We start from the raw sequence: 26,136 nt of genomic DNA, 5'->3' as shown, positions 1-26,136 counted from the left end.
GTGAGGGGGCAGTGGTTACCTTATTGACAGACATCGGAATCATCATACTTCATCGTACGGGAGTACACCATCTGTAAGTAATCAGTATAAATGAAGAGGTGATGCCAGCTCCACTATCCAACCCAGTTCTGCAGGTAAGAAGATTGGGAGCAGCTGTCTGTCAGTCGGGGAGTGACGGGCGGCCGGCGCAGGCGCCACTAGCCCCTTCCACAGTTCCACACTACATACATAGTAGAATCTACCAGGGGTCTAGGACCAAGTTGGTAGCACTGCTCCTCCTCTCAAAGGAAGGGATGAATGCGTAATCTTTATTCGAGGGGACAGAGTCTGCCTTGTTTTCTCCCCCTTCTTTTCTCCCCCCCCCCCCAATGCACAGACGGCCCCATTCGGGCACCAATAGTGGCCATCATCTCATGGTCTGTGTGTCAACTGTCATTCAACGGGAGACGGTTTTGCCCACCAGTCAGCCTCACGAAATAATACGACCCGCCATCTTGCTGCTGCCCGGCCCGTCTGGACGGCTTTGTCGAGGCGATCGCTCCAGGTGTCAGGATTGTCGCACGCGCCGACAGCCTACCAAAGCGAGCCAGCCGAGCGCCACTGGACTCATCACATTTCCACCGGTCTGGAACCTCCACAACCTCCTTTTTGTGATCACTGCCGTGCCGGAGATGCTCGGCGCAGGACCGTGAGCAGGGATGCGAAGTGGAGAAGATCGTACCGACAGTTCTGTCGGTGGATGGAGGAGTCGTTCTGACGTACAGGCGCAGATGGAGTACGAAGTATACGTGCAACATGGACTCCTGTCATATGCATTCTGTTACAGCATCTCCGGGGTGGTGGTGTCGCTGCGATCGCTGTGGCATGTGACTGAAGTGTAGTTGGGGATGCTGACCTTTCGTTTCTTGTCTTTTCTTTTTCTGATTCCCAGGGCCGCACCGCAACCGGCCAGAAAGGGAAGTGTGTATAGCAGCCGAGCAAACGTGATATCCGTAATCCACGCCATGGCGGAGCTGTCAATTGCAGATCAGCATCTGGACAAAGCGCCCGTCTCGATCCGACACTGAAACTGTCAGTAGTCTGTCACTACTGCTTACTGGGGGATGCTCGAATAATGAGACGGGCATTAACTGGACGGTCATTTCACCCGCCGGCTAGTCCGCATGACAGGATTCATCTACCTACTAGGTAGATAGATTACGGGTTGGCAGGAAGATTAATTCAGGGGATCAGGAAGTCTTCCGACCAACCAGCATTTCGTCTGTTACCATTTACTGTTCTTGGGTAGGGGTCGGGCAAAAGTACGACTGGTCGACCGCTTCCCCTGATCAGCAGCCATGCGCCTCCATCCTTAGTACGGAGTACGGAGTACTCTGGAGTGGTATCGACCACAAAGTAGTGGTTGGCCAGAGTCATGTCAGTTCGGAGTCGATTACTCGCACCACTGCCACTATGCGCTACATATCCATCTCCACCAGATGCCTCCCCCTGGTTCGTAGTATATTATATGCTATACATTATACATCCCCTATACACCCCAAACCACAACCAAGCAACCAACACCAATAAATAAACACAGTAAAAAGACCAACTCCCTACCTCACACCAAATAAGTAAACAAGTAACCCCAAACAATCAAAATAAACCACCAACTCGGAGAACAAATCCGACCCCACATACATTAGAAAAAGCAACCGAAAGAAAAGTATTTGTATATCGCACAGTAGTCTCTATGTACATAATCCCGACCTACATACATACATACATACATACATACATACATACACTAGATATAGATACCTCTGATACGGAGTACATCTAATACATCCCGAATACATACACACACCCAAAATAGCTCAGGTCTCTCCTGGACTAGCCTTTCTAACCGAGAGAGGAAATATCTTGAGGGCGCTGAGCTGAGCCGCGGGAGAGAGTCTGAGCGGGAGTCTAGAGGCTCTACTCGTTGGATTATGGCGTGTGACTGGTGGGTGAAGTGTGAGGGAATTCATCTTTTGGAGGGTAGGTATTTTCAATTTGATGGATGGATGGATGGATGGATGGTGGTGGTTGCCTTTGTTGCCTGATTTCAGTTGTTTGATTTGTGTTGTTGCGTTTGGTTTGGTGGGTTGCGTTGGGGTTGGGGGTGATATATACTTACAATATACTCTACGGAGTAACTCGTTGTAAGTAGGTAGTACAGACTACGGAGTAGATATGTATGTACATATCTGTCTGTCTGTACGGACATGGGGCATTGAACTAGTAAGTGGAAGTTATTTCCTGGGTTGGTGACTTGTTCATGACTTTTATCTAGTTAGTAGTTATATGTAGGGGTATGTAGGAGGCCCGATGTGGTGATATACCCACTCACCCACACACACCCACACACACCCACACACTTCTGTATGTATATGTAACTTCATGCAGATACATCTCTACATAGTAGTCACAAGTAGTTAATGCGAGTAAGGTATGTAAGGTATGTAGGTATGTAGGTGGAGTATCCTATCCCTTTAATATTCTTGGAAACTTACTCCAGGACTGTATAGTTGGCCAAGTACACTGTAGGTACCCCATAGTAACTAACCACCACCCAGTACCTACTTAGTACGCAGTACCCAGATAGTAGCGAGTCTCCATCCTACCCCAAAATCAAAATCGACTCATCAAATCTATACATACACCCGACCGATCAATCTATCTATCACGCACCCAAAACACATATCGAAAGACCCCATCTCGAAACGACCTACCTCGCAAAGAGGTCTAATACTGAGGAAAGGCACAGAAAGATATTCAATCGATAAACCAATCAGAATCACCCGATCAAGTGATCGTGCGGGGCCTGAGCACGACTCCACACACATACTACTTACCTAGGTATGTACACGCAGACAGATAGACAGATAGATAGATGGCTCGGGGATGGGGTGTCTATTATCTCGCTTTGTTTATTTTGTGTAGGACAAGAAGGGGGTAGGTAGGTACACCGATATCTATATCAAATACTTTCTACGGAGTACACTGCTTACAAAAAAATAAGTACTAACCAAGTAAGTAAACAAACACATTGATAGATACTAGTACGGATGCACAACATAGCCTAATTACCATGATAATCCCTCAAAAGTAACTACTCCGTACTCCCTACCATGACTAAACCTTTCACACTCTACAGTTCCACCATCTCCACCGTATCTACAGCATCCAGTGCCGTCTATTTCTTTCTTTGCTTTTCTTTCCCCATCTTTTCTTTTTACAGTGTGGATCAGTCGAGTCATGCACTCCGTACATAGGGATGGATGTCTGGGGTCATTCGGATTGGTGATGGTGCAGTGTACTCCGTATGTACGTGTCAGATGTGGGTAGTGGATTTGTTGCTCTGCTGCTGCTGCTGGTGTGGAATTTGAATTTGCATCTGCATTTGATTGTCTGTCACAGGTATATTCTTAGTTACTGGCAACTGCGAGGGATTGTATGGGTTGGATTGGATAGGTAAGGGTACTAGATAGGGGATGCTGCATGAGGTTCTGTTTGATCGGATGGGTAGGCTGTTGGTTGGTTGATTGGTTGGTGGTTGGTGGTTGGTGGTTGGTGTCTACAGCCACCAGCATCGCATGCAGCAGGACCAAAATGACAGCGGTCTCCCTAGGATAGATCCAAGTTACATCTCGCTTGTGCAGGAAGATGCATCATGCCATTTCTATATGCCGGATATCATCAGTATGATCATCTACATGTCAATGTCATCCCTCGACCCTCATAATACATTCCATCATGCCATGCAATAGACGCTCCGTCTACAACAGACGTAAACAAATTGGTATAATAAACGCAAACGCAAGATCCGCTGGTGGTAATCAGTTCAGAAACTGAGTCTCCGGCTGCCGTCGTAGCAAATAGTGGAAGATCCGCCAGATCCCCTTCAGCACCTCGACCCGGTCTTGTCCGTCGAAAAGGTCGTACCACCGCGTGCGCCGGAGCTGGAGCACATACCACGGCTGGTCCGGGGTGTCCGTGACCGGCGGAAACTTGCTCGACCCGTGGGTGATGACTTCGAGATATCGCCGGTGCACGCGCAGATGCAGAATCGACACGTGATGGTTGATGGAGGACAGCAGGTAAATCTGGTTCCCGTTAGTCGAGACACACAACCAACCCGAGCACACTTACATCGTCAAACGCACTGTCCAGCGGCTTGCCAATCTGGATATACCGCATCCGTCGATCCCAAAGGCCGGGCCCCGGTTGGACAATCTTCCATCTTTCGCTGTTGCTCAATTTCCGTGTCGCACTCGGTCGACGCGATGCCAGGAATGGGTGCTCATACTTGGAGCGTTTGCGAGCATATCCGCCCATGGACGACAGCTTGTCCTCCCCATGAGTCTCCTTCTCGTAGTCGCTCACGGAATCGTTCAATGCGCCTCCCCATCGGGGCACGGTGGTCCACCACTTGCCTTCACCAGGCTTCACCTCGATGTCTCCTTGCCTCGCCCGTTCTTGGGCTGTCAGGAGCATGGCGCCCACCTCACGAAGCAGATCACACACCTCCCCCATGCCAGCCCCTGGGGCCTCCTGTGGGCCGCGGAACGAGGTCTCGGGGCGGCATTGAGCTACAAAGACAGGCCCTTCGATAACCCCGCTTCGCGCCAGCTGACGGTCCTTGGGAGACCGGGCGGCTTGGAATGTGTGTCGAACAGGGAAAAGCAAGTTTTTGACGGCCAGCCGGGGGGGAGAAATCGGCGGGGCCGCCTGACAGCCAAAGGGCCATGCGGCCATTTCGGTCAGCGCTCGAATGATTTCTTCACGCACATCCTCTGGCATCTCGTTCCCCGACCCGATACGGCGACCCTTGTACATAGTTACCATTTCCGGGGTCGCCTCGGACGGCGCTGGGTCCACGTCCATCGATGTCTCCGGCTGGTCCTGGCCCTCTGATGATGGTACCTCCCCATCGGTCTGCATCTGGTCGGGGCCTTCTTGCTCTGATGTGGGTGGAGGGGTTTTCGGGCGCTCATAGTAGTCGTCTAAGCTGCTATCCCAGTATTGGGCCATCCGTTCCAGTCCTGTCCAGAACTTCCTCGTCTGAGCCACACGGACCCTTTCCCGGCCCTCACGGGGAGGCAGTCTGCCCACCTCTCGGAAAGCATCGTCGTTGTCTAGAAGCAGTTCACTCTGGAGCACCTCAAATCGGTCCCGGGAGGGGTATGAATTTCCATTGTCCATTAGAATCGGACAGCCATCTTCATCCACCGGGGATGAGCGCGCTGACATGTTCTCCCACGGAAGCGGAGGGTCCGTCTTTGGTCCATTGTGGCGAACGATATCTGCAGCCGACACGTTCTCTTCCAGTCTTAGGTTCAGCGCCTCAAACTTCTGCGGGTTGATGTCCTGCGGTCGACGGATCGAGGCCAACACTTCATTCAGCCTTGACAGGGATGCATCGGGGTCCTTCTCGGAGAGTTCTGGCAGTTGATAGACGGGGAAAGCGAGTGGTGTGGGGGCGGGAGGAGGGCGGCGCTCTTTCTCGGGCTCTGAGCTCACGGAGGGCAGGCCTGCGTCAAGTGTCAGTACGAAAAAAGGTTATGTGAGCGCACTCTAGTAAGCCAAGCTGACAGGATGGGGGCTGTCGCCAATGCTCCAGAAGACGGTGTAGACATTCGGACAGGGAGCGACCGGTACGGGGCCCGTCTATCACACACCCGACCGAGCAGATAGATCCACGCCATTTTGCACGATTGATCGGGGCCCAAAGGAACAGACAAGAGGGGTGAGTGGCATGGAAGCAAGGGAAAGGCGACGGACAGTGCGGGGAAAGGGGCCTTACCCAAGGTGCTACACCAGCCAAACATGACGGCGTAAGTTGATCGCGAAAGCGAGAAACAAGCGGGAAACCGGACGGACTCTATTCGATGTGCCGGATAGCGAATCAATGGAGACTGCGGAACTGGTCGCGATGCGAAGCTCAGCACTAGGAGAAGGAGGAGGCGGAGGCGGAGTCGTACATCACATGCAATTGCGATGGGCTGAGGCGCGGTCGGTGGGGGTGAAAGAAGGTCGTACAAGTCCAGTTAATGATGGCCAGTCAGCGTTTAGTGACAGTGGAGCAGAGAGGAGAGGTTGGTGTTGGTTGTTGGTTGTCGGATGGTGGATGATGGATGGTGGATGGAATCAGGATAAGAATAATAATAATGGACGGATAAATGAGGGATGAATGGCGCCGGAGAGGGGAACCAATGCATTAAAAATAACAGGCCAGTGACTACTAGGGCCACTAGTGAAGAAGTAGCCTGACAGCTCGGGCTTCAGTCCCCCGTCCGGTGGAGTTGGACCCATTCTCGCCTTGGTCACTCTTCACATCGTCTGGGAGCAAGAATGTACAACAGACCAACTGCGTAACAGAAGTACTCCGGATGGAGGACAGACTCCCAGATTTGCCTCGTTCTCCCGCCGTTCCTCTCTTCGCCCCGGCCCATTTATGCGGGGAACCCACCAAAGGCACAACCACCATCAACCATGGCTGCCCAGGGTGCTCCCATTCTTGGGCGCCTCAGAACCCAGATCCTACGTAAGTGATGGACAATTGACTCTGGTCCACCTCCCCATCTCATGATCGATCCACGCACCAACTCCGGGGTCGATTGGGCTGATCCCTGGACATGGCTCAAATTCCCGCAGTGGCAATCCTCCCCGGTTCTGTGTCCCCTGTTTCGGTCTGGCACCCAGTCATTGACTCCGAGTCCCTTATACTTTGCTAGATACCATTCTAGATACTCTATATAGTACATCATACATTAGTATGTACATTGTGAACAACCACCCCAGCCCGTTGGACGATGGAGATTAGGATGTGGCAACTGGCAAATCCGCCCGAAAGATGGGCCGTCCCCATCCGGCTAGCGCAGAGTTACTCAGCAGACACATGATCTCACTAGAGTGAAACCGGTCTAGCGGTGGCTGCCCCCAAAGCGTACTAGTGGTCCCACTGTGCTGCATCGCCAGCCAATGGCCACCAGCCAATGGCAACGGCGTCCCGTGCCGTGGCTTTTCCGCTGGCTTTCATCCTCCATCCTCTTCTCTCTTCCTCCATTGTTCATGGTTGTTCATGGCAGTTCATTGTGGTTCATTGCGGTTCACTGCTGTTTCTCTGCCCAATGAGCCATCCACTGTTTCTTTAATGTGGCATACTGCAGTTTCATCAGCTTACTCCCCAGTTCCCTTCCAGGCAGATGCTGACCATGGTGGCTTCCAGGACCGTTGCTCAATGCGAGGGGCGAGGGGCCTAAACCCCTCTCCGGCCAGCGACTAATGCCGGCCAGCAACATCCTCAGAACGGTCTCTGCACTGCGGATTGGATGTTCTGGAGCCCTGCGGTTTCATCCAGTCCCCCCCAAGGGTAACAATCTCTTCCAACCCCCTGCTTCCTTTCGTCACAGCCGGTTCGTCGGTCCACTGGTCCCTACACAGTCCCGGCGCCTGGCCAAACACTGCAGCGCTGCTCTTGTTTGTCTCCGAACCACCCTGGTCCTCTTTCTTCTCCCAGACCCCTGTTCTTCACAGCCTCTTCTTCCATAGCTTCTTCAATCTATCTGAATCTCTTGGGTCTTCACGTGTGATCGGAATCTCACGCCTTTTTCGCCCTCTGCTTCACCATCCTATCCTGAAACAGGTGTACTTCCCGGGCTGATCGCCTCTGACATCGGCTGTCATGGCCTGCCTGTCTCCTCCCGGTAGAGAACACCAGCAATGAGACGACCTTAGCATGTTTGTATCTGCTTTTTTTGATCGTATCCCCGGCCTCCGTTTGTTCACTCCTTCCATTTCAACGTGAGCCCGCCATTCACTACTACCCACGAAGTACTACCATCGCCCCGGCGCCCCCGCTCTTTACGCGCCTTCGGCCTCAAATCCAGGGATTCCCTCTTTCTTTCATCATACCTGGTCTTCATGCAGCACACGTTCCTCTCTGAATCCCTTTTTTGATCCAACGGAGTCACGTCCTCCAGCCTGCGGGCTTGGCGACATGTCAATGTCGAGCTCTTCCATCCTCCTCCGTCAGAGTTCTTCCAGATGTACTACTAAAATTCCACGACCCTCCAACCTAGTCGTGTCTTCAGCCTCTTCCTTGATCTCCAGTTCTACCTTCACCTCTGCCGTGTCCCAGCCCGCAGTCATTACTTCGGGCCCTACGTCTTCAACCGAGACCTCATTCCCAAGCGAGCGCTCTGCGTCAGACACATGGCATTCCCTAGCGTTGGTACTTTCCACGGATGCTGCAAGTACACTGGCGCCACAGCCACCTGTTAGTAACCCGGTGGCCGTTCCGACAACCACTGCATCCAGTACACTAGGAAAGCCCAGCAACTACAATCTGATACATACGGAGGACGGCGCTCATGCTCATATGCTGGTGTCGTCGCGGACTAGTATATCAAGTCATGAAACACAAGTATCAACGCCAGCGTCTTCTGTCTATCTGCCGAGTCCCGCAATTTCAGAGGCGTCGGCAACACCGACTTTACACAGCCTGCAATCTCTCGTTGCACAGTCAACGGCTACCAGCGCTACCGCCTCTGCTAATAGCTCCTCGCAAGGCCATCTAGATCAATCTAACCATAGCGACCACGCCCCACTCCGCACGATCTTGGGCAGCGTCCTAGGTGGGGTCGCATTCATTGCTCTGGCACTCGCGATAGGCTACTTTGTGATGCGACATAAGCGGCGCGATCCCCGAGGTGGCTTGAGCACGGGCACGAGCGAAGAGCACTTGCAAAATGAAGGTGAGCCGGCTGCTCCCTCAGGTGGCTCGCTTCCAGGGTATCAGTCGGGAGGATCTTTTCTTTCCGTCGCTTCGACTACTCCTTCAAGCCCTCTACGCGTTGCCCTTGCAGCTCCAAACTCGGTAAACGGTCACCACCACAGTCGCACCCTGTCTAGTTTGAATCTCGTTTCCAACCCAAACCCTTTCCTGGACTCTGCGGAAGTCAAGTATGTCTCGCGTGGGAGCATGCGTAGCATCGCAGGGGCGCTTCGCAATCCGTTTGCCGATGTAGCTCCAAGCCACAGCCATGTCACCATGCAACAATCCGAGATGTCACAACGACCTACATCGGCTGCCTGGTATTCTATGCACAGCGATCGCAGCTTGGGCAGCACGCTCCTTCTCCCAGGGCGGAGTAGCGCGGGGAGCAGCCTGCAGAGACTCAGCTACCCGTTCACTGCCGCCGAACTCGAGACTTGCGATCCCAGCGGACCGGTAGCCAGACTCAGCACCCGAAGTGATCCGTTCGACTTGGAATGCCCTCCGCACGCGATGCACAGACGTAGTTCGACTGCCATACCATTAGGACAAGTCTGATTCTGATGAGACGCCAGCCGTTTGCCACCTCAATCTAACAGCATACTGTTCTTTTCTACACACGAGACACGTGATATGAGCTACAATGTTTTACAAGGTATTCCTGTTCCAGGATTGAAGCGGAAGACAGACCATCTTCGCATGGAAGTACTTGTATTCTAGATATGATCCCGTTGGCACAGGCCATCATGTTGTATGTGTGTACGATACTGTATTTCTGGCGCTGAACCAATGAATACTTGTTATATCTAACCCACTACCTTGTAATTGATATCATCGAATAAAGGAGAAGAATAGATGGTGTTTCTATTCCTACAAACACAACAAGACATTCAAATTGTGGATACTGTAGCGCCTACCGAAAATAATATATATCAGCGGATTTTCCCCACCACCCCGGCCTTAAACCCAATCTAGCGACTACTACTCAGCGAGTGATACCTATAAACACTGACTCTACACCTGTTTTCACCTCGTCCGATCCCGTAAAGAATAATATATAATAATTGTAAGTAGTGTTATTGATCGTCGAGATACACGAGACATGACGAACAGGAGTGTGAAGCGAAAGTTGTTTTTATAAAATATCAAGGACATGATGAAAGAGACCAGGGAGGAGACGAGTCCAGCTAAGGAATGGAATATAAGTATATATAAATTGAGAGACAGAGAGAAAGGGAGAAGCCATATGGAAATGAAGGGAGTAGAAGGGACGAGAGGAAACAACCCAGGTGGCATAATCACTGGGCATGTGGTTCACTCCGCCTTGAGAAGAGTGGGGATAGATCAATATGATTCGAAGAATTCGGTCAAACAAACCGGGGAAGGAGGGGTCGTTTCACTTGACGTAATATGGTATGACAAGGCCAGCGGAACTACAAATCTAGACCATTACAAGCACCCGAGAACCCCTCAAATGATATTCAGGACGCATTACGGCATTAAACTGCTGAAGGCTTGAGGGAGCAGAGGGAGACCGCAGAAGATCCAGGCGCGAGATGGGTGGATGGATTGGGATGCACGGCGGAGGAAAAAAAAGAAAGAGATAATCAAATGGAAATTTCGTATCACACAAAGCGCCATGCCATTGTTTTGCTTTAAGAGTAGGTCTTTTTCCTTTTTTGCGTGGTCCTTTCACAAGCCCTCCCCCGAGGGAGAGGGACGGGGATGATGATGATGGTGCATGTCCCTGATCCCGAACCCCGTTCCAGGCTCCCGATACGATCCAAACAACCCGTCCCGGATGAATCGAGCCACCGAGCCAGACCTGCAACGAACACGGAGTGGTCGATCTCAGTCCGTGGGCTGATCGATTCCCCCCCGTTTCAACCTCCGCACCGCCCAAGTTCGTCAACAGAGGAAATTTACTCCTGAGCCTCAGCAACAAGGGCGTTCTGCTTGGCCTCCTTGCGCTCCGCGCGTCTCTCACGGAGAGCCTTGTTCTTGGCACGCTTAGCATCCATCTCCTCCTTGAGGACACGCTCACGGTGGCGCTCGGCCTTGGCCTTCTGGATCTGTAGTACGGAAGATATCACGTTAGCCCCTATTTCCTAACCCAGGGGGTGACCGGTCGGATCCCGGGAAGCCTGATCGGCGAGGCGATTCCAAACCCCCACGGGATCCCGTTCAACAGCAGCAGCAGGCGGAACTTACGTGCTCAACGAGGGCACGCTTGTGCTTGAAGGTGTTACCCTTGCTCAGGTGGTAGAGCTCGTGGTAAAGGTGCTTGTCGATCTTGCCGGAGGCACGGTAGCGGACGAGCAGGCGACGGAGAACACGCATGCGGCGCATCCAGAGGATCTGGCTTTAATCGGATATCCATCAGCACGCATCCCCGGAAGTGGTTTCCGAACTCCATCTCGATCCTAGGCGTGGTGGTGGCCGAATGACAAAAAAAAAATCCTTGCACAACACTCAGAGGGAAAGACAATGAGCATACCTGGGCATACGAGCCTCCTTGGTACCCTTGCGCTTACCCAGACCACGGTGTCTGCCGATTCTGCGGGCGGCGGCAAGCTCACGGGCACGGGAGCGGGAGTGCATGGTGACGGGCTTGCGGATGATGAGGCCATCGCTGACGAGCTTGCGGATGGTCTGGCGGGAGTTGGCGTTGGAGATCTCATTCATCTCATTGGGGTCGAGCCAAATCTTGCGCTTGCCGCAGCCCACCACGGAGGCGGCGAGGCGCTTCTGGGTGCGAAGGTTGACCCTGTGGTGCAAAAGCAGTCGGTCAGCATGAGGTCCAAACCGATCGGGGGGCTGCTTCGACAGAGAAAAGCGCCTGGTGGGCGACTCCGGGGCGTAGAGGGGGGGAAACGAGTCCAGCGACGGACGGGCATCCCCCTTCGAGCAGCAATATCAAGAACTGGAGATGAACTCACATCTTGATGTCGGCGTATCGACGGTCGTTGGCGGATGATGTTCGTTGCACTCGTCGACGGGTAGAATTCCCAGGTGAGGAGTTTGAGATACGGCGGCTGATTAGCTAAGCCTGTTGTGCTGCTAAGCGAGCCCAGCAAAACCCTCCTTAGGGTTCGTGCCCCAGACGCTTGTCCCGATCCGGGGAACGCGCCCGGAGCCGCAACGCCCGCCCGCTGGCATTGCCCGCGCCGGACGACGCTGTCTGGCCTGGAGATTCATCTAATTCCATCTCGGCAACCCTCGCCGTTGTTCTGCCCATCCAGTGCGCATCTTCCCTTCGCTCCGGCGCGTGGTGGTGGTCGGGCGGACGCCGTCACGGATCCCCCCACGTGATCTCCGGCCGGCAACGCATGGATGAATGACGGAGACCGGCCCAGCCCGACCAATCATCGATCAGCTACCGCCCTAAGCATTCGGGTATATCTAGACTTTGGACAACACCAACGAACTTCAAACTAACAAACAAGAACATCAAACAATGCATTGGTCATCTCATATCAACATGCTTTTCGGCTTTCAAAACTGGCCCCACTTCACAGAAGGTTATACCTAGCAGAGAGATCTAATTCATCCAGCGCGTAGACCACTCACTCATCCCCAAACGCCCCCTCCCCGAGATCAACCTTTCCAATGCTCCACAATTCCTTCTCGTCTTCAACCTCATCATTGGACAAACCCAGTCCTCCTTGTCCACCTTCCGCTTCCTTGCGCTCCCGGGCCTGCGCGGCGAGACGTAGCGCGACACGCTTGAAGTAATCTGACATGCTCCGCTTGGGTCCGGGGGGAAGCGCAGCTCCGGGGCCAGCCATGTACTTCTCGAACACGGCGCCCTCGGACTCCTCCACCGAGAAGATTGCCAAAAATGCAGCCTCGGCCGCCAGCTTGACCGGGATGACCACGTCGCGAACGCTGGCAAAAATCGGGGGCGCCAGGAGGGCCAGATGAGGCCGAGTCAACTCGGGGTGCAGACGGCTGACCGTGCGCATGACCACCAGAGTCAACCGCCGCGTGTCAGAGGGCGTGCCGGGCTGAATGCAAGGCGCCAAGGCCTCGAAAATGGCCTTGTTGACCTCGAAGTTGCGATGCTCATCCTCAATCAGGAGATACTTTCCGGCGGCGAGGACGCTGTTGTCGGCGATAAAGGGCTGCCTAGCATTAGTATCATCCATCCACCCCATACAGCGACGAATTACTTACATCCTTGTTCGTGACTCCCTGGCAGATGACGGCCTGGGCCTCAGCAGAGAAATGTTCCGTCACCGACGACGGCGACTCCACAAGCAGGGCATTGAGTCCCAGAATCGATGCGTGAGAAGCCGTAGCCGTCAGGACCCGGTTCTTGATAAGGGGACCCGCAGTGGTAGCCGGAAGAACCTTCACCAGTGCACCGAGCAATTTGGCGTTCGTGATAGCGACAGCATCCGTTTGGTCGCTGGCGTCGTCGTCAATGAGAGCGAGGATGGCGTTCTTCGATGTCTCACTCATGTTAGCGCCGGCCTTGCCCACCACCTCCTGTAGGGCCTTCATCATGGCGTTCCGGACACCAATGTCGGTGGTCTTGGTACCCGTGATGAGTTCCGCAATCAGAGGATCGACCCTAGGAGTCAAGGTGATCAGGATACCAAGACCCTTGGCAGCCCGGTTACGAAGAGTCTCGCTAGACGCATCGGCCAGACCGCGGGCGAAGGTGCGCTGGAGCTGTGGCAGGAATGGTTTGACAGCGAGCGGGATCTTCTCCAGGAGCTTGTTGAGGGTGAAGAAGATAGCGCCTAGTGCAATGAATCAGTATCACGTAGTAGTCAGTCGGGTAGAAAGTAGCTTACATTTGATATCCACCGACCGTTCGGACACGACACGGATAAGCGGACCAGTGATCTGGGTCACGAACAGCTTCAGAGAGTCTGCGCCAGTGCGGTCGATGATGTCGCCGAGCGCGAGAGCGGCCTGCGTACGCTGCTCGACGCTGCCGTTCAGAAGACCTTGCAAGAAGATGGGCAGAATGGCCGTGATACCCTTGGGCAGACTGAAACCGGGAAGGTTGGCACCCGGGACTCCAACACTCCGCAAGACCTGGCGAGTGGGGATGGTAAGCACCTCCATCTCTTCCTTGCGCAGATGGGACGTGAGCCCACTCAGCGCCGTCCACGCTGCCTTGACGACATTCTTGTCGCTGTCATCGAAGGAAATGAGCAAGATGCGGATCAGATCTTGATGGTATCTGGAGTAATCGATCTCAGCCGTGGCGAAGAATTTGCTGAGATGCATGGCCGCGTTGGCACGACGGTGATGGTCATCATGCTTCATCATGGTGATCATGACGTTCACCATGGCATTGAGGCCGTCGAACTCATCCACCGATACCAGGATTGTGTCGAACGCACTGCTCAATTCTTCGCGGTGAGCCTCGTCCTTAGTAGACACGATCTCGTCCATCAAGGAGTTGAGGATGGTGGGCAGTCGGCGGGTCATAGCAGAGCCTGCCACCTCGGCCAGGGAAGCAAGGGCCCTGGCGTTGAAGGTGGAGATAGGAGAGGTGAGAAGAGTCGGGATAAGGTTGGGAAGGATAATGTTCGCTCGGGTTTGCTCGGTGAGCAGAGTCAAGAGTGCCGACAGTGCTTGCTCCGCGTCCTCGTTGTTTCTCAAAAGAAGCAAGAGATGGGGCAGGACTTGATCCACTGCCTTCTTGCCCAGGATTTGCTGCAAAGCGTCGAAGGCTTCGGCGGCAGCCTCACGGACGTCCTCATCGTTGTCAACGAGGGCCACCCGGACCGTCGAGATAAGGATCTTCTCGTAATCTTCAAGGGCCTCGGTGGATGCGGAATTAATAAGCTCTCTCAAAGCAATGCAGATACCTTGCTTGACATCCACATCGGGCGAAGTCTGCAGACCATCCTCGAGAGAAGGCAGCAAAGTCGCGAGAACAGACTCGCCAGCCTTCTTGATGAGATCTCCAAGCGCGTTGCTAGCGATAACCTTGTGCTCCATGTTGGAGGAACCGAGGCGGCGGATGATGAGCTGAGACAGAGTGGGAACCATGTCCTTGAGAGTCTTGGGGGAAGCAACAAGCGCCTTCCAGACACCCATAGCAGCGCTCTTGACGAGACCCGAAGTATCGCAGCGGCAGATAAACAACGCAGACAAGACCTTGTTCCTCCTCTCCTCTCCGAGAACCTCGAGCAGCGACTGTCCAGCTTGAGCAGCCTCCTCCTCCTCCTCTTCCGCGTCGGCCTTGGCGGTGATGCCAGTAAGGCTGAAGAGCAGGTCGCCAACCAACTCAACGGAACTCAATCTGATGCGGTAACTATCATCCGCAAGACCGCGTTCAAGCTCAGGCAGAAGGAGATCAATGGCCTTGGAGGAGAAGTTCTTAACTAGCAAACGACCTGCCTTGAGAGAGGTTTCGCGAATGGACTCAACATCATCAGCCAAACCAGCAAGGATAGGGGGGATGATTTTGCTGAGATAGGAGGCGAAGCTGTTTCCGAAACAGGCGGGCAGGAAGATGAAGAGCGTCATGAAACCTTCCCGAACCGCGGGCTTGGAGCTGGACACGTTCTGCAAGATGGTAGGCAGCGTCTCCTCGAGTCGGGTTGTACCCAGGCCTGCCAGAACCTCCGAAAGGGCTTGAGCAGATCCCAGTCTGTCGCCAGCTCCGGTATCCGACTTGAGCGTAGACATGAGGTTGGGGATAAGGTCGGGAAGAGCATCCTCTCCGAGCTTCTCGATAAGGGAACCAAGAGCCTTGGAAGCGGTTGCACGAGTGGTGGGCACAGGATCAACGATAGCCAACTGCAAGCCAGAAACGATGATCGGCAGGTGGGAAATGAGATCCTTGCGCTCAGTAAGGTGGGCCAAGCTGCCAATGATCTGAGCGGATTTACGTTTCGTGTTCGATCTATCGCTAAGACCACGCTCAAGGATACGAACAACAAGCGCCAAGGACGGAGCATCCAGATAATGGACAAAGGACACCTTGATGAGGGAATCCAGGGCCTCGTCGGTGTACTTCGTCGGATCGCTCAGCGCCTTCAGAAGCACGTTCACCAAGCTCTTCACTTCAGGGTTGCTGATGACTTCACCGAAACGCTGGAGACTCCGGTTTGCCGCATTGCGCACTTCTTTGTGCGTGTCGTTGAGGACCACAGTGAGCGGAGGAATAATGTCCGGAAGGCTTGCCGCCAGTTGCTGAGGGTCAAGGTAGGCCATCGCTCCCAGGAGATCGCAGGCTCCCTTCTGACTGCGCCATTGCGTGTCATCAAGACCATCCAACAGGGTGGGGAGAATATTCTTAACACCGTAAGAGCTGAGGTTCGAGAAGCAAGCCTTTGCTGCATCAAGACAGGCCGCGCGCACATCTGGGTTAACATCTCCAAACCCGGCAAGGAGCTGGGGAACGATCTGAATAACATAAGGCTCGAAAGTCCGTCCCAGAATGGTGGCAAATAGCTCGTATGCCAACAAGGCACCCTGCCTCTGATGGGGCTCCTTCTTGTTCTCAGTGGCGTCATGCAGGTGTGCCATGACCTGGAACTCCCGTAGTGTGATGATACCTCGGCCGCTGACGATACCACCAAGTCCGTAAGCCGCACCACGCTGTGTAGCATACTTCTTCGACTGTAACAGCTGGTCCAGCATTTCCTTAACGTACTGGCCACTTTGAGGGCGAGAGAGTCGGATCAGAGGCGGTAGACATCCAGACACGGCCGACTGCACCGTTTCTGAAGGGGTAGGGAGAGTGTCGAGAAGTCGCTTGATGACCGTCTGCAAGCGCGGGTCGTCCGCTTTCAGATGCTGCGCCAACGATCCATACAGAACCACCACCGCCTCATTGAGGAGGTCAGACGTCTCACTGCCCTTGTCGGAAGTCTCCAGGGTTGTCTCCAGGAGTACCATCAATTCCTCAACCTTCTGCTGACCGCGGGCAGCGATAACGGATCTGCCGCTCTCGGCCATCTGTGCTCGGACGGTGGGACTCTTGTCGATGAGCGGTCCCCTTTCGATAAGGAATCGGAGGAAGGCAACGATTTGCTCGCCTTCAAAGAGCTCCGTCATAGCACCAAAAGCGAGGGCAATGCCGCTGCGTAGCTCCCAGTGGTCCGTCATATCCATCTTCTTGGGCATTCCGTAGCTGTCCTTCTCGGGCACCTTAGGCTGAATCTCGACGGTGTATTTCGACTGTAGCTCGGCGAAGATGTCGTTAAACACTGATGGGTTCGTCGCAATTGCATGCGCCAACGCGCGGGCGGCAGCACCCCGGAGCTGCGAATCCTTTGAGGAGAGGTACGGAATGATCTTTCCATAAGAAGAGTCGTCGATTTCCAGAGCGTTCTCCTCCCAGATATTCTCGGCGATTTCAGCGTTCTCTTCCACGTGGTCATGGCATTCCAGCCAGATGTGTTCAGAAAAGTCGAGGTCGGTCAGGTCAATCTCTGCTTCGATGACCTGCAACACCGAAGTACGAACCGACACGTCCGCAACGATCGTGCCCTTGAGAAGGATTTCCAGCTCGTCCTTGGTGATGTTCGGTGAGATGCACCGGCTGAAGTCGAAGAGGGTATCTTTAATAAGCTTGTAGTGTTGAGTGTACTTCTGCATCGATGCAAGCAGGCTATTCAGAACTTCGACTCGAGGAAGGCGTTCGTCGGCAACTAGACACTCAATAGTCAGCGTTGATGCCGGATACACGAGAGTGACAGGTTTACTCACAGGAGCCCGAATGGAAGGACAAAATTTCCAGGGCAAGGAGAACTTGCTCGCCCTCCTCCTCTCCTCTTTGCTCATCAATTCCGTTCCGGCGGAGCACCAAGAAAAGCAAGGGCAGAACGTAGGCCAGAGACGTGCCGTCAAGAGGGCGTTGCTCGGAGGCGAAGCGCACCCGATAAAGAATCCTGGTTACAAGCTCTGCAGACTAGTTAGTACATATTTCTCGCCCAGTTGAACAGAGAAAAACCTACGTCCAAGAGGCTCTGCTTCCATTTCCTGAGGCAAAAGACTCTTGCCAATTGCACGCAGCGTTGCAATACCCACGAAAGGCCGCAGCGGGCCAAGACGTGAGGACAGCTTCTCGGCACACTTGATGTACGCCTTCGATACAACATCCCCAGCGAACAAGCCTGCACCAGCTTCGGTCAGAGAGAGCAAGGAGCTCACAGCGGGGTTGATCCAGCCATCCGCATCAATAGCGGGTCCGTCCGCAAGACCCTGAATGATCCCACATCCGCGTTCAATCCGCTTGATTTCTTGGAGGACTTCCTCACGGATCTTGGACTCCTTGGCAAGCTGGGCCTTGACCTTCGACTGCTCCTCCGCAGTAAGCTTCTTCTGCTTTTGGCCCTGCTTATCACCCAACTGTGCCCGTAGTTCCTCCTCCCATTTGAGAATGTCATAGTCTTTGGTGTTCTTATCGAAATTGGACTGCTTCGATTTTGTGCTGAGAACATCAACAAACATGGTTCCCTCTGGGGTTCGAGCAATAGCGACATCGGTAGCCGTGAATTTGGATGACCGCGAAGTGTTCAGGTCGTCTTGGATTTGGCTCACAAGTCGAGGAACCATAGCGTCAGGCGCCACAAATGCCAATTCGCCGGCAGCACTCCAAATTGCAGCATCGATTTGGGGCACCTTCGACTGAACAGGGTCCTGAAAAATAGTCAGTGGGCGGATTTCAATGGATGTGTAGTGAATGTAAGAACGCGACATACCTCATGCAAGCGAGTCAGCTGCTCCACGCACTTCTCAGGAAATTCGCGCACAAGGTCACCGGGGTCTGTGCCAGTTCTCAGGCAAGAGGAGATCCACGACGCGTTGGGAATCAATTCGGGACGGCAAAGGACCAGCAGCTCAACGAGCTGGGTTTTCAGATCCACGGCGACGTTGTCCAGCCCCTGCAGACTAGAAGCAGAGGGGCAAAGTGCCTTTACAACGAGATGAAGGAACCTTTCACTTTCGGGTCCTGCAGAGACTGGTGCAGATTCCTTCTCACCAGTTCTAAAGGAAAGTATCCAGGACCATAGCGCATTTATAACCATCCGGCTTATGCTTCCCACATTCTTCAGGTGAACCTCTGACAAGGTACGGGCAGCTTCATCCCGGAAACTGGTGTGAAGTCCGGGGACAACGATATTATATATAGCTGCCTGAGCCCACGCGGTCTTGGCTGCATCCTCGGCCTTTTCGAACTTGGAACCAGTGGTGACGGCAGAAAGTGCCCGCACAGCCCACTGAATCTCCGCTTGAGAAGTCAACTTGGAGTACGCCTTCGGGTTCAGGAGGAACGATGGTTTTGGGCTGAGCACCATCGATTGTGCCACAGTTTCCTCCCACGCAGACTTGTCCAAGCTCTGCAATGTGGAAGAGCGCTGCAAAAGGGCTAGATATACATGGGCCGTCGACAGGGTGCCGGCCTGAGCAGATGGCAGGGGGTTGGAAGCAACCTCATTGTACAACTCTTTCATCTTGTTGAGGAACTTGTTCACAAGGGGCTCGACCTCGGAGCTTGCCAGCGTGGAAGGTTCGACTTCCCACATCACATCGCTGATATTGAGCTGCCAGAGCTTTTTGAATGGCACACGCTTGTCGGAAGATCCTTTCACAATTGCATTGATGACGTCGTCGCTGACCTTCACCTGAGACTGCACAAGGAAAGCCAGATGCTTGCAGAAGGACTTGATTTCCTGCTCCAGAGCGGCCTCGTTCGATTCTCGTGAAAAGAGAGGGACAAACCCCTGGACTACGTCCTTCGACAGGTCGACCGAAGGCGTTATCGCAGCGACCGCTTGAGCGTACACGGCACGTTGTTCCGGGTTGGTGATCTTCTGGGTCTTCAGAGGGCCGACAACTTCACTAGTAACCTTGAGGAGCAAGCCCTGGTCCTTGGACTTCAAGAGCAGGGACTCAAACGAGCGAACGGCACCCTGTCTGATAGCTGGGTTGTTCGACTTCATGCTTGAGAGCAGGTGCTTCAACAGCCGCGAGTGCAGCAGTTCGGACATGTCAATCTCATCCGGCAGCGAAGCGCACAGCGAAGACAGCAAGCCACCGCAGATGACTTCGGGGGAGCGAAGCATAGCCTTTTCGAAGGGCGGTATCAACTCGGAAGCGAGGTCTTCGTAGCTCAGGAAGGATACGAAGAAGTCGCCCAATGCATCCGCAATGTGAGCTGGCGGTGCAGATTTGGAGCCAGCCAACTCCTTGACATAGTACGACAGGATCGCCTTCTTCTCCCCCTCCAAGACAGGCTTCTTGGTAGGGAGACGCGCGCAGACGCCGGAGATGACGCCGAGGAAAGGTGCGTTCTTCTGTCCGGTCGTCGAGTCGCCGGTCAACCGGCGGACGGACTCACGAACAGCATCCTCACCCCAAGCAGCAGCGGAGAATGTAGCCCGCAGGGCACGTCTTGTAACCCGGAGGGCAGACGCCTTCACCGCCGGCTTGGGGTTAGCGGCCAGACAGATATCCAGAGCCTTTGCATCGACCGCAATGGTGTCCAGGACGGCAGGAAGCGGCGTCTCGGAGTCTTCCGCCAAGATCTGAAGGACAATTGAGCACCATTCCAGCAGCACGAGAGCAGGACCTTGCGCCAGAGCGGGTTTAGCGGCCTCCACCTGTAGCTTCTGGGTGAGGTATTTCAGATCGTCGGTCGGGACGGGGGCCTTGAGAAGCGAACGGAGACATTGCTGGACGGCCTGACGAGAGGGACGATCGACGTAACGGGGGCATGTTTTGAACAGAAGCCCGATCAGAGGCTGATGGGTTTGGGGGGGTAAGCTGGACCCTACGGACGACAGACGGTGAGCATGAGGTGGGAGCGCGGTGGGAGAGAGGGGCTGGACAGGCTGGAATCTCACGTACCGATTCGATCACGGAGGTCCTGGAGAGCGCGGATTCTGCGAGCGGTCGAGCTGGAGAAGAGCACGACCTGCAGACTCTCCAGGTCCCCTGATTCCACCTGATCCCATGGAAAATCGTCCATGTTAGGTGGCCTGAAGCATGCTCGGCGTGAGGAGGAGGAGCAATGGGCACGAATGGGGCCGCGGATGTTGTCATAAAAGTTTTGCGGCGTTGTGGGGGGGGAGCTCCGCCGCCTTCACCTTGCAAGGGCCCGCCGTGCGATCCGACTGACTTAGCCTTCCGTCCACTTCTTACTGACTCTCTTGTCCACTACACCTCCCTTCGCCTTGACTTTCTCGCTCGCAAATTCCCCCCGGCACCGTCTCGAGTCGCATTCCTGCCCGCCCGGACTGGAAACGATGCCCCCCAATAACCGCAAAAAGAAGAAGCCTGCCTCCAACCCGGCCCGCGGATTCGCAACGGTCTCAGTGCCCTCCAAACCCAAGGCCACGGAATCGCCAGCCCCGGCCTCCACCGCGGACTCGAAGTCAGTCTCGGAAAGTGACCGACCAACTCCCGTCGAGAGCAAGCCAGCTACAGTAGAACCCAAGACCGATGCCCCGTCATTACAGAACTATACCCCCGAGGAACTCGAGAGACACTTGGAGGAGGCCGAGCTCCAGCTCCTGGTGGAGAAATACGCCTCCAAATGCAGGAGTGATGCCTCTCGGCAGGTCACAAAACTGGAGACGGAACGGAGGGTACTCCGCCAACAGGCCGCGCCGATCAATCTCCTCGAGTGGTTTCCCACCGAGGTGTTGGCCTCCATCTTGAGCCTGGCCGAGACAGAGGAGCGAGAGCTCAGTCCCCTACCTGGACGGGATGCCGGGGGGCAGAAGAAGCCCCTCTCCGAGGAAGACCTGTATATGAGATTATGGACGCTCCAGGAGACCTTGCTTAAACTCGGCTTCCCTGACGCGAAAGTAAACGAGTCTTTGAAGCATCTCCTGCTTTACTTTTCTGGTAACTTTGCCACGACCAATAGGGAGGTGGTCTGCAACCTGGATGAGGCCCTGGACTGGCTTGCCATGCACTGCGACCCCAAGGAATTACCGTCTTACACGCAGACCAATGCACAACAGCGCAGCGAGTCGGATAAACACATTTCCTGGATAAATGGTAATCTTAGGTGCCTGGTACTGCGTAAAACCGGATGGCTAACCTGACTGACATCAGATCGTGAGCCATCACAATCCTCTTCCCCCAGTCGGGGCCCAGTTAATAGCAAAGTGAAAAAGCCCAAAAGCCCAGTAAAGGAGCCGAGCCCTGCTCTCCAGTCGAGTCCGTACGACTCGGACAGCTCCCTTGACCCTGACACGCTGGTCCCGAAGTACTTGGAGCTGCAAGCTCGTCTATATGGCCTGCGACCCGAGTTGTTCGACCAGCCCAAGAAGGGTAAGAAGGGAGGCCGTAAGCCTACTGGAGCCGACGTGCAAGATCCCCAGATCGCGAGGCTCCAGCGCAAAATTGCTAGCATTGAGAATGACGTACTGTTTGACCGTTATGAGGCCGAATACAAGTGGAGCGAGAAGCTTGACGACCTTCGGAAAGAGGCAGCTTTTGTTCGGCGCTCACAGCCCGCAGAGAAACCGGTTCCCGATGATGCTGGCAATCAAGAGCAACTGGACGAGAAGACGGCAGAGCCAGAGGACGCCATGCCGCTGCTCGACAACGAAGAGAACACTGACTTGCTAGGGGACATGTTCCAGGACGAAGAGCCGGTTCTGGAGATCGGCGTGATCACCGCGGAGTTAAATAAGGCTTCCATCAAGATCCGCGATTTTGGAAAGTGGACTGGACTGAGCCCCCGACGGGTGCTGGAGGAAACGTGCAAAGCCAGGTATGTCACGCTGGTGAGCTAGCGCTCAAGAGGCAACTAAGTGATCTGGGTAGGGATACGGGATGTAAGATCACATACAAGGACTTGTCGGCATCGTCGCATTCGAACCGGGCCGCCGTCGAAGTGCGATGGTCCAAACCCCAGGAGATCCCCTTCCCTTTCGTATGGGACGCCACCACACACAACTCGAACGCGTACGCAACCTTTGTCTCGATGGACGCGGTGGCAACGCCAACCTCCCAGCAAGCCGAATCCTTCGTCTCCACGCTTGCTCTTTTCATTCTTTTCGCTCAAAACTCCAAAGAGGGCAAGGCGTACCTGCGCCTTCCAGCAGTGTGGCGGGAGCTCTGGACCGAATTTGCCAATGCCAAAAAAGTCCAGGAAGATGAATCCGATAAGCAGGTGGTCAAGAACTTGAAGAAGCTGATACAGGACAACCACGGTGCCTTTGAAGACGACGTCGTCTTGTCGCATAATTTCCGGAAACGAAATGGAACTTCTAGCAAGCCGGAATCCCCGGTGCGCGGAGCTAACGCAAAGGATAACTCTGGCATTGATACTGAGTTGACTAGAATTTGGGCAGAAAAATCGGCCACTCCCTCATTCCAGCATATGGCTCAAGGCAGGATGAACCTGCCCATCTGGAACTTCCGGGACGAGATCCTTAGCACTCTCGACACCCACCGTGCGCTTATCATCTGCAGTGAGACCGGAAGTGGCAAGAGTACCCAGATTCCTTCATTCATCCTAGAGCATGAGATGCAGCAAGGCCGCCCGTGCAAGATCTACGTGACCGAGCCTCGTAGGATCTCCGCCATCTCTCTCGCCCGGAGAGTGAGCGAAGAACTGGGCGAGAACAAGAACGATGTAGGAACGGCCCGCTCGCTCATTGGCTTCGCGGTCAGGTTGGAGAGCAAAGTCAGCCAATCTACGAGACTCGTATTCGCGTATGTCTTCGCAACCGTGACCTTGGGCTTTGGCTGACCTGAGCAGGACTACTGGAGTGGTGGTGCGAATGCTGGAGCGCCCGGACGACTTCCGCGACATCACACACGTCGTTCTTGACGAGGTCCACGAGCGTTCTATTGATAGTGACTTCCTTCTCATTGTCCTTCGTCGCTTGATGCAAAGGAGGCCCGACCTGAAGCTGATCCTCATGTCGGCTACGCTCGAGGCCCAGCGCTTCTCCACTTATCTTGGTGGTGTTCCTGTGTTGAATATCCCCGGCCGGACTTTCCCCGTTGAGATGAAATTTCTGGAGGATGCCATCGAAATGACCAACTATCGGTTGCTAGAAAACGACCCCAATGCGATCGAGGAGGACTCGGACGAGTTGGCGTTGGACACGGCGCAGGGCGACACTGCCGGCGGTCTGTTGGCTTCGCTTGATGGGTATTCTAAGCAGACCCGGGAGACCGTGGTGAACTTTGATGAATACCGCCTGGACTACCAACTGATCAAGAGGCTGGTTGTCCAGATCGCTTCCGCGCCTGATATGATTGATTATAGCAAAGCCATCCTGATCTTTATGCCTGGTATGGCGGAGATTCGTCGTTTGAACGACGAAATTCTGTCGGACCCGACTTTCCAGAGAGGGTGGATTGTGCATGCTCTGCACTCATCCATCGCGAGCGAAGACCAGGAGAAGGCATTCGTTGTGCCCCCCGAGGGCATGAGGAAGATTGTGATCGCCACCAACATCGCCGAGACAGGTATGGTGCTCCTCTGAAGGATTTACAGTGTTCTAATATGTGCCAGGTATCACTATCCCGGATATCACCGCGGTCATTGACGCGGGCAAGGAAAAGAGCATGCGGTCAGTATCAAATTGCTTCCATGCGAACATGACTAATGAAGCCCAGGTTCGACGAGCGCCGTCAGCTCTCCAGGCTAGTCGAGACCTTCATCTCGCGGGCCAACGCGAAGCAGCGACGTGGACGAGCTGGACGTGTGCAGAATGGAATCTGCTTCCATCTGTTCACCAAGCATCGGCACGAGAAACTGGTATGACTGACGTCCTGACGGTAGCATCCTGATACTGACCAGCTGTAGCTCGCCGAACAGCAGACACCAGAGATGCTCCGGCTGTCCCTTCAAGACCTCGTGCTGCGGGTCAAGATTTGCAAGCTGGGAGAAGTGGAACCAACGCTGCTGGAGGCTCTCGACCCGCCCTCATCCAAGAACATCCGCCGGGCGATCGACTCCCTGAAGGAAGTGAAAGCCCTGACGAACGCGGAGAATTTGACCCCTCTCGGACTGCAGCTGGCCAAGTTGCCGCTGGACGTCTTCCTCGGCAAGTTGATTATCCACGGAGCTTTCTTCCGCTGCCTGGATGCGGCCGTCAGCATCGCCGCCATTCTCTCCTCCAAATCGCCCTTTGTCAACACCATGGGCTCCAACACACAGAAGGACCTGGCCCGGCTGTCCTTCCGAACGGGTATCGATCCTCTCCTCACTCTCAGACGTGTCACAACTAAACCACAGCCAGGTGACTCGGATCTTCTGACCGTGTACAACGCCTACTGCGCCTGGAAGCGCGCCCGGAACACCCCGGGCGTGAGCGAATACGCATTTTGCCGGAAGAATTTCCTCAGTTCGCAGACGCTCCTCAACATCGAGGACATCAAGATGCAGCTGATCGTCTCCATCGCCGACACGGGTCTGTTAACCCTGGATCCCGCCCAGAAAACCCTCCTCAACAGGTGCGCCCTCTTGTCCTTCCCTCCCTCAGGACCCCCGACTAACCTCATTCAAGATCCCGCTCCAACAACCGCTCGCGCAACTTCTTCGCAATCCCCGAAGAATATGACTACAACAGTGCCAACGAAATCGTCGTGAACTCCGTTGTCGCCTGGAGTTTCTACCCGAAACTGCTCACGCGCGATGGCAAAGGCTGGCGCAATGTGGCCAACAACCAATCCGTGACCCTGCACCCCACCTCCGTCAACAAACAGGCAGACTCCTCCATGAAATGGCTCTCATACTACCACATCATGCAGGGTCGCAACAAGAACTACAATGCCTTCGAAACCACGGCCGTCGATGACTTTGCCATTGCCTTGTTGTGCGGCGAAGCTGAATTCAAGGTACGCCTCCTGTTTCCTCTACCTTCTATCACTCCTCTCCCCCGTCCCTTCCCTATCCCTCCTCCGTACATCAACTAACACAAACCACCCCAAAGATGTACTCCGGCATCATCTCCATCGACTCCAACCGCATCCGCTTCTCCACCCGCGACTGGAAATCCATGCTAGCCCTGAAAACCCTAAGTGCCCGCATCCGCGACATCCTACAATCGACCTTCCGCGAACCCCACCGCGTCCCTTCCTACAAACAGCAACAGTGGATTGATCTCTGGCAGACGATTTTCGCCCAGGCCCAGGCCGCGAAGAAATAACGCTGTGACATGACAGTGTCTTGGCTTGGCTTGGCTTTGATTTTTTGGGTTGGGTTGGTTTTGTGCTTTGGGTTGGTTGGCTGGTTGATTGCGTGGTATTTGGTCTAACTGGATACGGGATATTGGATTGGAATTCTGGGTTCTGGGTTCTGGGTCAGTTGGATTGGATTGGACTGGATTCGATCATTTTTGGCTGGGTTGTTTGTGGTTGTTGGGTCGGTATGCATGGAT

The 26,136-nt window shown here is 54.4% G+C and overlaps 6 protein-coding genes across 6 annotated transcripts; 3 read left to right on the top strand and 3 right to left on the bottom strand.

Annotated features, from left to right (window-relative positions):
- The first annotated feature begins 374 nt into the window (after nucleotides 1-374).
- BO80DRAFT_430139 (uncharacterized protein) lies at nucleotides 375-764 on the top strand. Its single transcript, XM_025720642.1, has one exon. The coding sequence runs from the start codon at nucleotides 414-416 to the stop codon at nucleotides 690-692; it is 279 nt and encodes a 92-aa protein (XP_025569468.1). The 5' UTR covers nucleotides 375-413; the 3' UTR covers nucleotides 693-764.
- Nucleotides 765-3,529: 2,765 nt separating this feature from the next.
- BO80DRAFT_430138 (uncharacterized protein) lies at nucleotides 3,530-6,209 on the bottom strand. Its single transcript, XM_025720641.1, has 3 exons — nucleotides 5,828-6,209; nucleotides 4,174-5,555; nucleotides 3,530-4,127 (listed from the first exon to the last, which is right to left on the bottom strand). Exons 1-3 carry the CDS (start codon nucleotides 5,850-5,852, stop codon nucleotides 3,861-3,863), a joined length of 1,674 nt encoding a protein of 557 aa, XP_025569467.1. The 5' UTR covers nucleotides 5,853-6,209; the 3' UTR covers nucleotides 3,530-3,860.
- A 1,713-nt stretch (nucleotides 6,210-7,922) lies between these two features.
- On the top strand, nucleotides 7,923-9,451 carry BO80DRAFT_278655 (uncharacterized protein). The gene has a single exon (XM_025714909.1). It carries the CDS (start codon nucleotides 8,024-8,026, stop codon nucleotides 9,356-9,358), a length of 1,335 nt encoding a protein of 444 aa, XP_025569466.1. The 5' UTR covers nucleotides 7,923-8,023; the 3' UTR covers nucleotides 9,359-9,451.
- Nucleotides 9,452-10,722: 1,271 nt separating this feature from the next.
- Nucleotides 10,723-11,593, bottom strand: BO80DRAFT_369538 (60S ribosomal protein eL19; the record flags this gene model as incomplete). Its single annotated transcript, XM_025716398.1, has 3 exons — nucleotides 10,723-10,872; nucleotides 11,012-11,162; nucleotides 11,298-11,593. Coding segments are annotated over 3 exons (597 nt in total), but the record flags the coding sequence as incomplete, so codon positions are not given.
- Nucleotides 11,594-12,213: 620 nt separating this feature from the next.
- BO80DRAFT_430133 (putative translational activator) lies at nucleotides 12,214-20,807 on the bottom strand. Its single transcript, XM_025720640.1, has 7 exons — nucleotides 20,630-20,807; nucleotides 18,481-20,552; nucleotides 17,734-18,418; nucleotides 17,486-17,680; nucleotides 13,603-17,427; nucleotides 12,977-13,548; nucleotides 12,214-12,924 (listed from the first exon to the last, which is right to left on the bottom strand). Exons 1-7 carry the CDS (start codon nucleotides 20,748-20,750, stop codon nucleotides 12,367-12,369), a joined length of 8,028 nt encoding a protein of 2,675 aa, XP_025569464.1. The 5' UTR covers nucleotides 20,751-20,807; the 3' UTR covers nucleotides 12,214-12,366.
- Nucleotides 20,808-21,027: 220 nt separating this feature from the next.
- Nucleotides 21,028-25,890, top strand: BO80DRAFT_315651 (putative ATP dependent RNA helicase; the record flags this gene model as incomplete). The annotated part of the gene is made up of 11 exons (XM_025715071.1): nucleotides 21,028-21,787; nucleotides 21,845-22,508; nucleotides 22,562-23,455; nucleotides 23,502-24,043; nucleotides 24,146-24,220; nucleotides 24,267-24,324; nucleotides 24,371-24,512; nucleotides 24,561-24,945; nucleotides 24,997-25,210; nucleotides 25,264-25,594; nucleotides 25,690-25,890. Coding segments are annotated over 11 exons (4,266 nt in total), but the record flags the coding sequence as incomplete, so codon positions are not given.
- Between the last annotated feature and the right edge of the window lie 246 nt (nucleotides 25,891-26,136).

Source organism: Aspergillus ibericus, assembly GCF_003184845.1.
Source record: "Aspergillus ibericus CBS 121593 unplaced genomic scaffold BO80scaffold_84, whole genome shotgun sequence".
NCBI classification, from domain to species: domain Eukaryota; kingdom Fungi; phylum Ascomycota; class Eurotiomycetes; order Eurotiales; family Aspergillaceae; genus Aspergillus; species Aspergillus ibericus.
Note: the sequence above shows the minus strand (reverse complement) of the source record. Positions and strands in the feature narration are given on the sequence as shown.

What these genes read in the sequence shown, in the direction of transcription:
- BO80DRAFT_430138 (XM_025720641.1), bottom strand. Translation starts at nt 5,852, where the DNA reads ATGTTTGGCTGGTGTAGCACCTTGG. An exon ending in TGGCTGGTGTAGCACCTTGG is followed by an intron (nt 5,556 to 5,827) that starts GTAAGGCCCCTT and finishes CACTTGACGCAG; the next exon opens with GCCTGCCCTCCGTGAGCTCA. An exon ending in TGGACAGTGCGTTTGACGAT is followed by an intron (nt 4,128 to 4,173) that starts GTAAGTGTGCTC and finishes AACGGGAACCAG; the next exon opens with ATTTACCTGCTGTCCTCCAT.
- BO80DRAFT_430133 (XM_025720640.1), bottom strand. Translation starts at nt 20,750, where the DNA reads ATGGACGATTTTCCATGGGATCAGGTGGAATCAGGGGACCTGGAGAGT. An exon ending in GGAAGCAGAGCCTCTTGGAC is followed by an intron (nt 17,681 to 17,733) that starts GTAGGTTTTTCT and finishes ACTAGTCTGCAG; the next exon opens with AGCTTGTAACCAGGATTCTT. An exon ending in AGGGAGTCACGAACAAGGAT is followed by an intron (nt 12,925 to 12,976) that starts GTAAGTAATTCG and finishes AATGCTAGGCAG; the next exon opens with CCCTTTATCGCCGACAACAG.
- BO80DRAFT_278655 (XM_025714909.1), top strand. Translation starts at nt 8,024, where the DNA reads ATGTCAATGTCGAGCTCTTCCATCCTCCTCCGTCAGAGTTCTTCCAGA.
- BO80DRAFT_430139 (XM_025720642.1), top strand. Translation starts at nt 414, where the DNA reads ATGGTCTGTGTGTCAACTGTCATTCAACGGGAGACGGTTTTGCCCACC.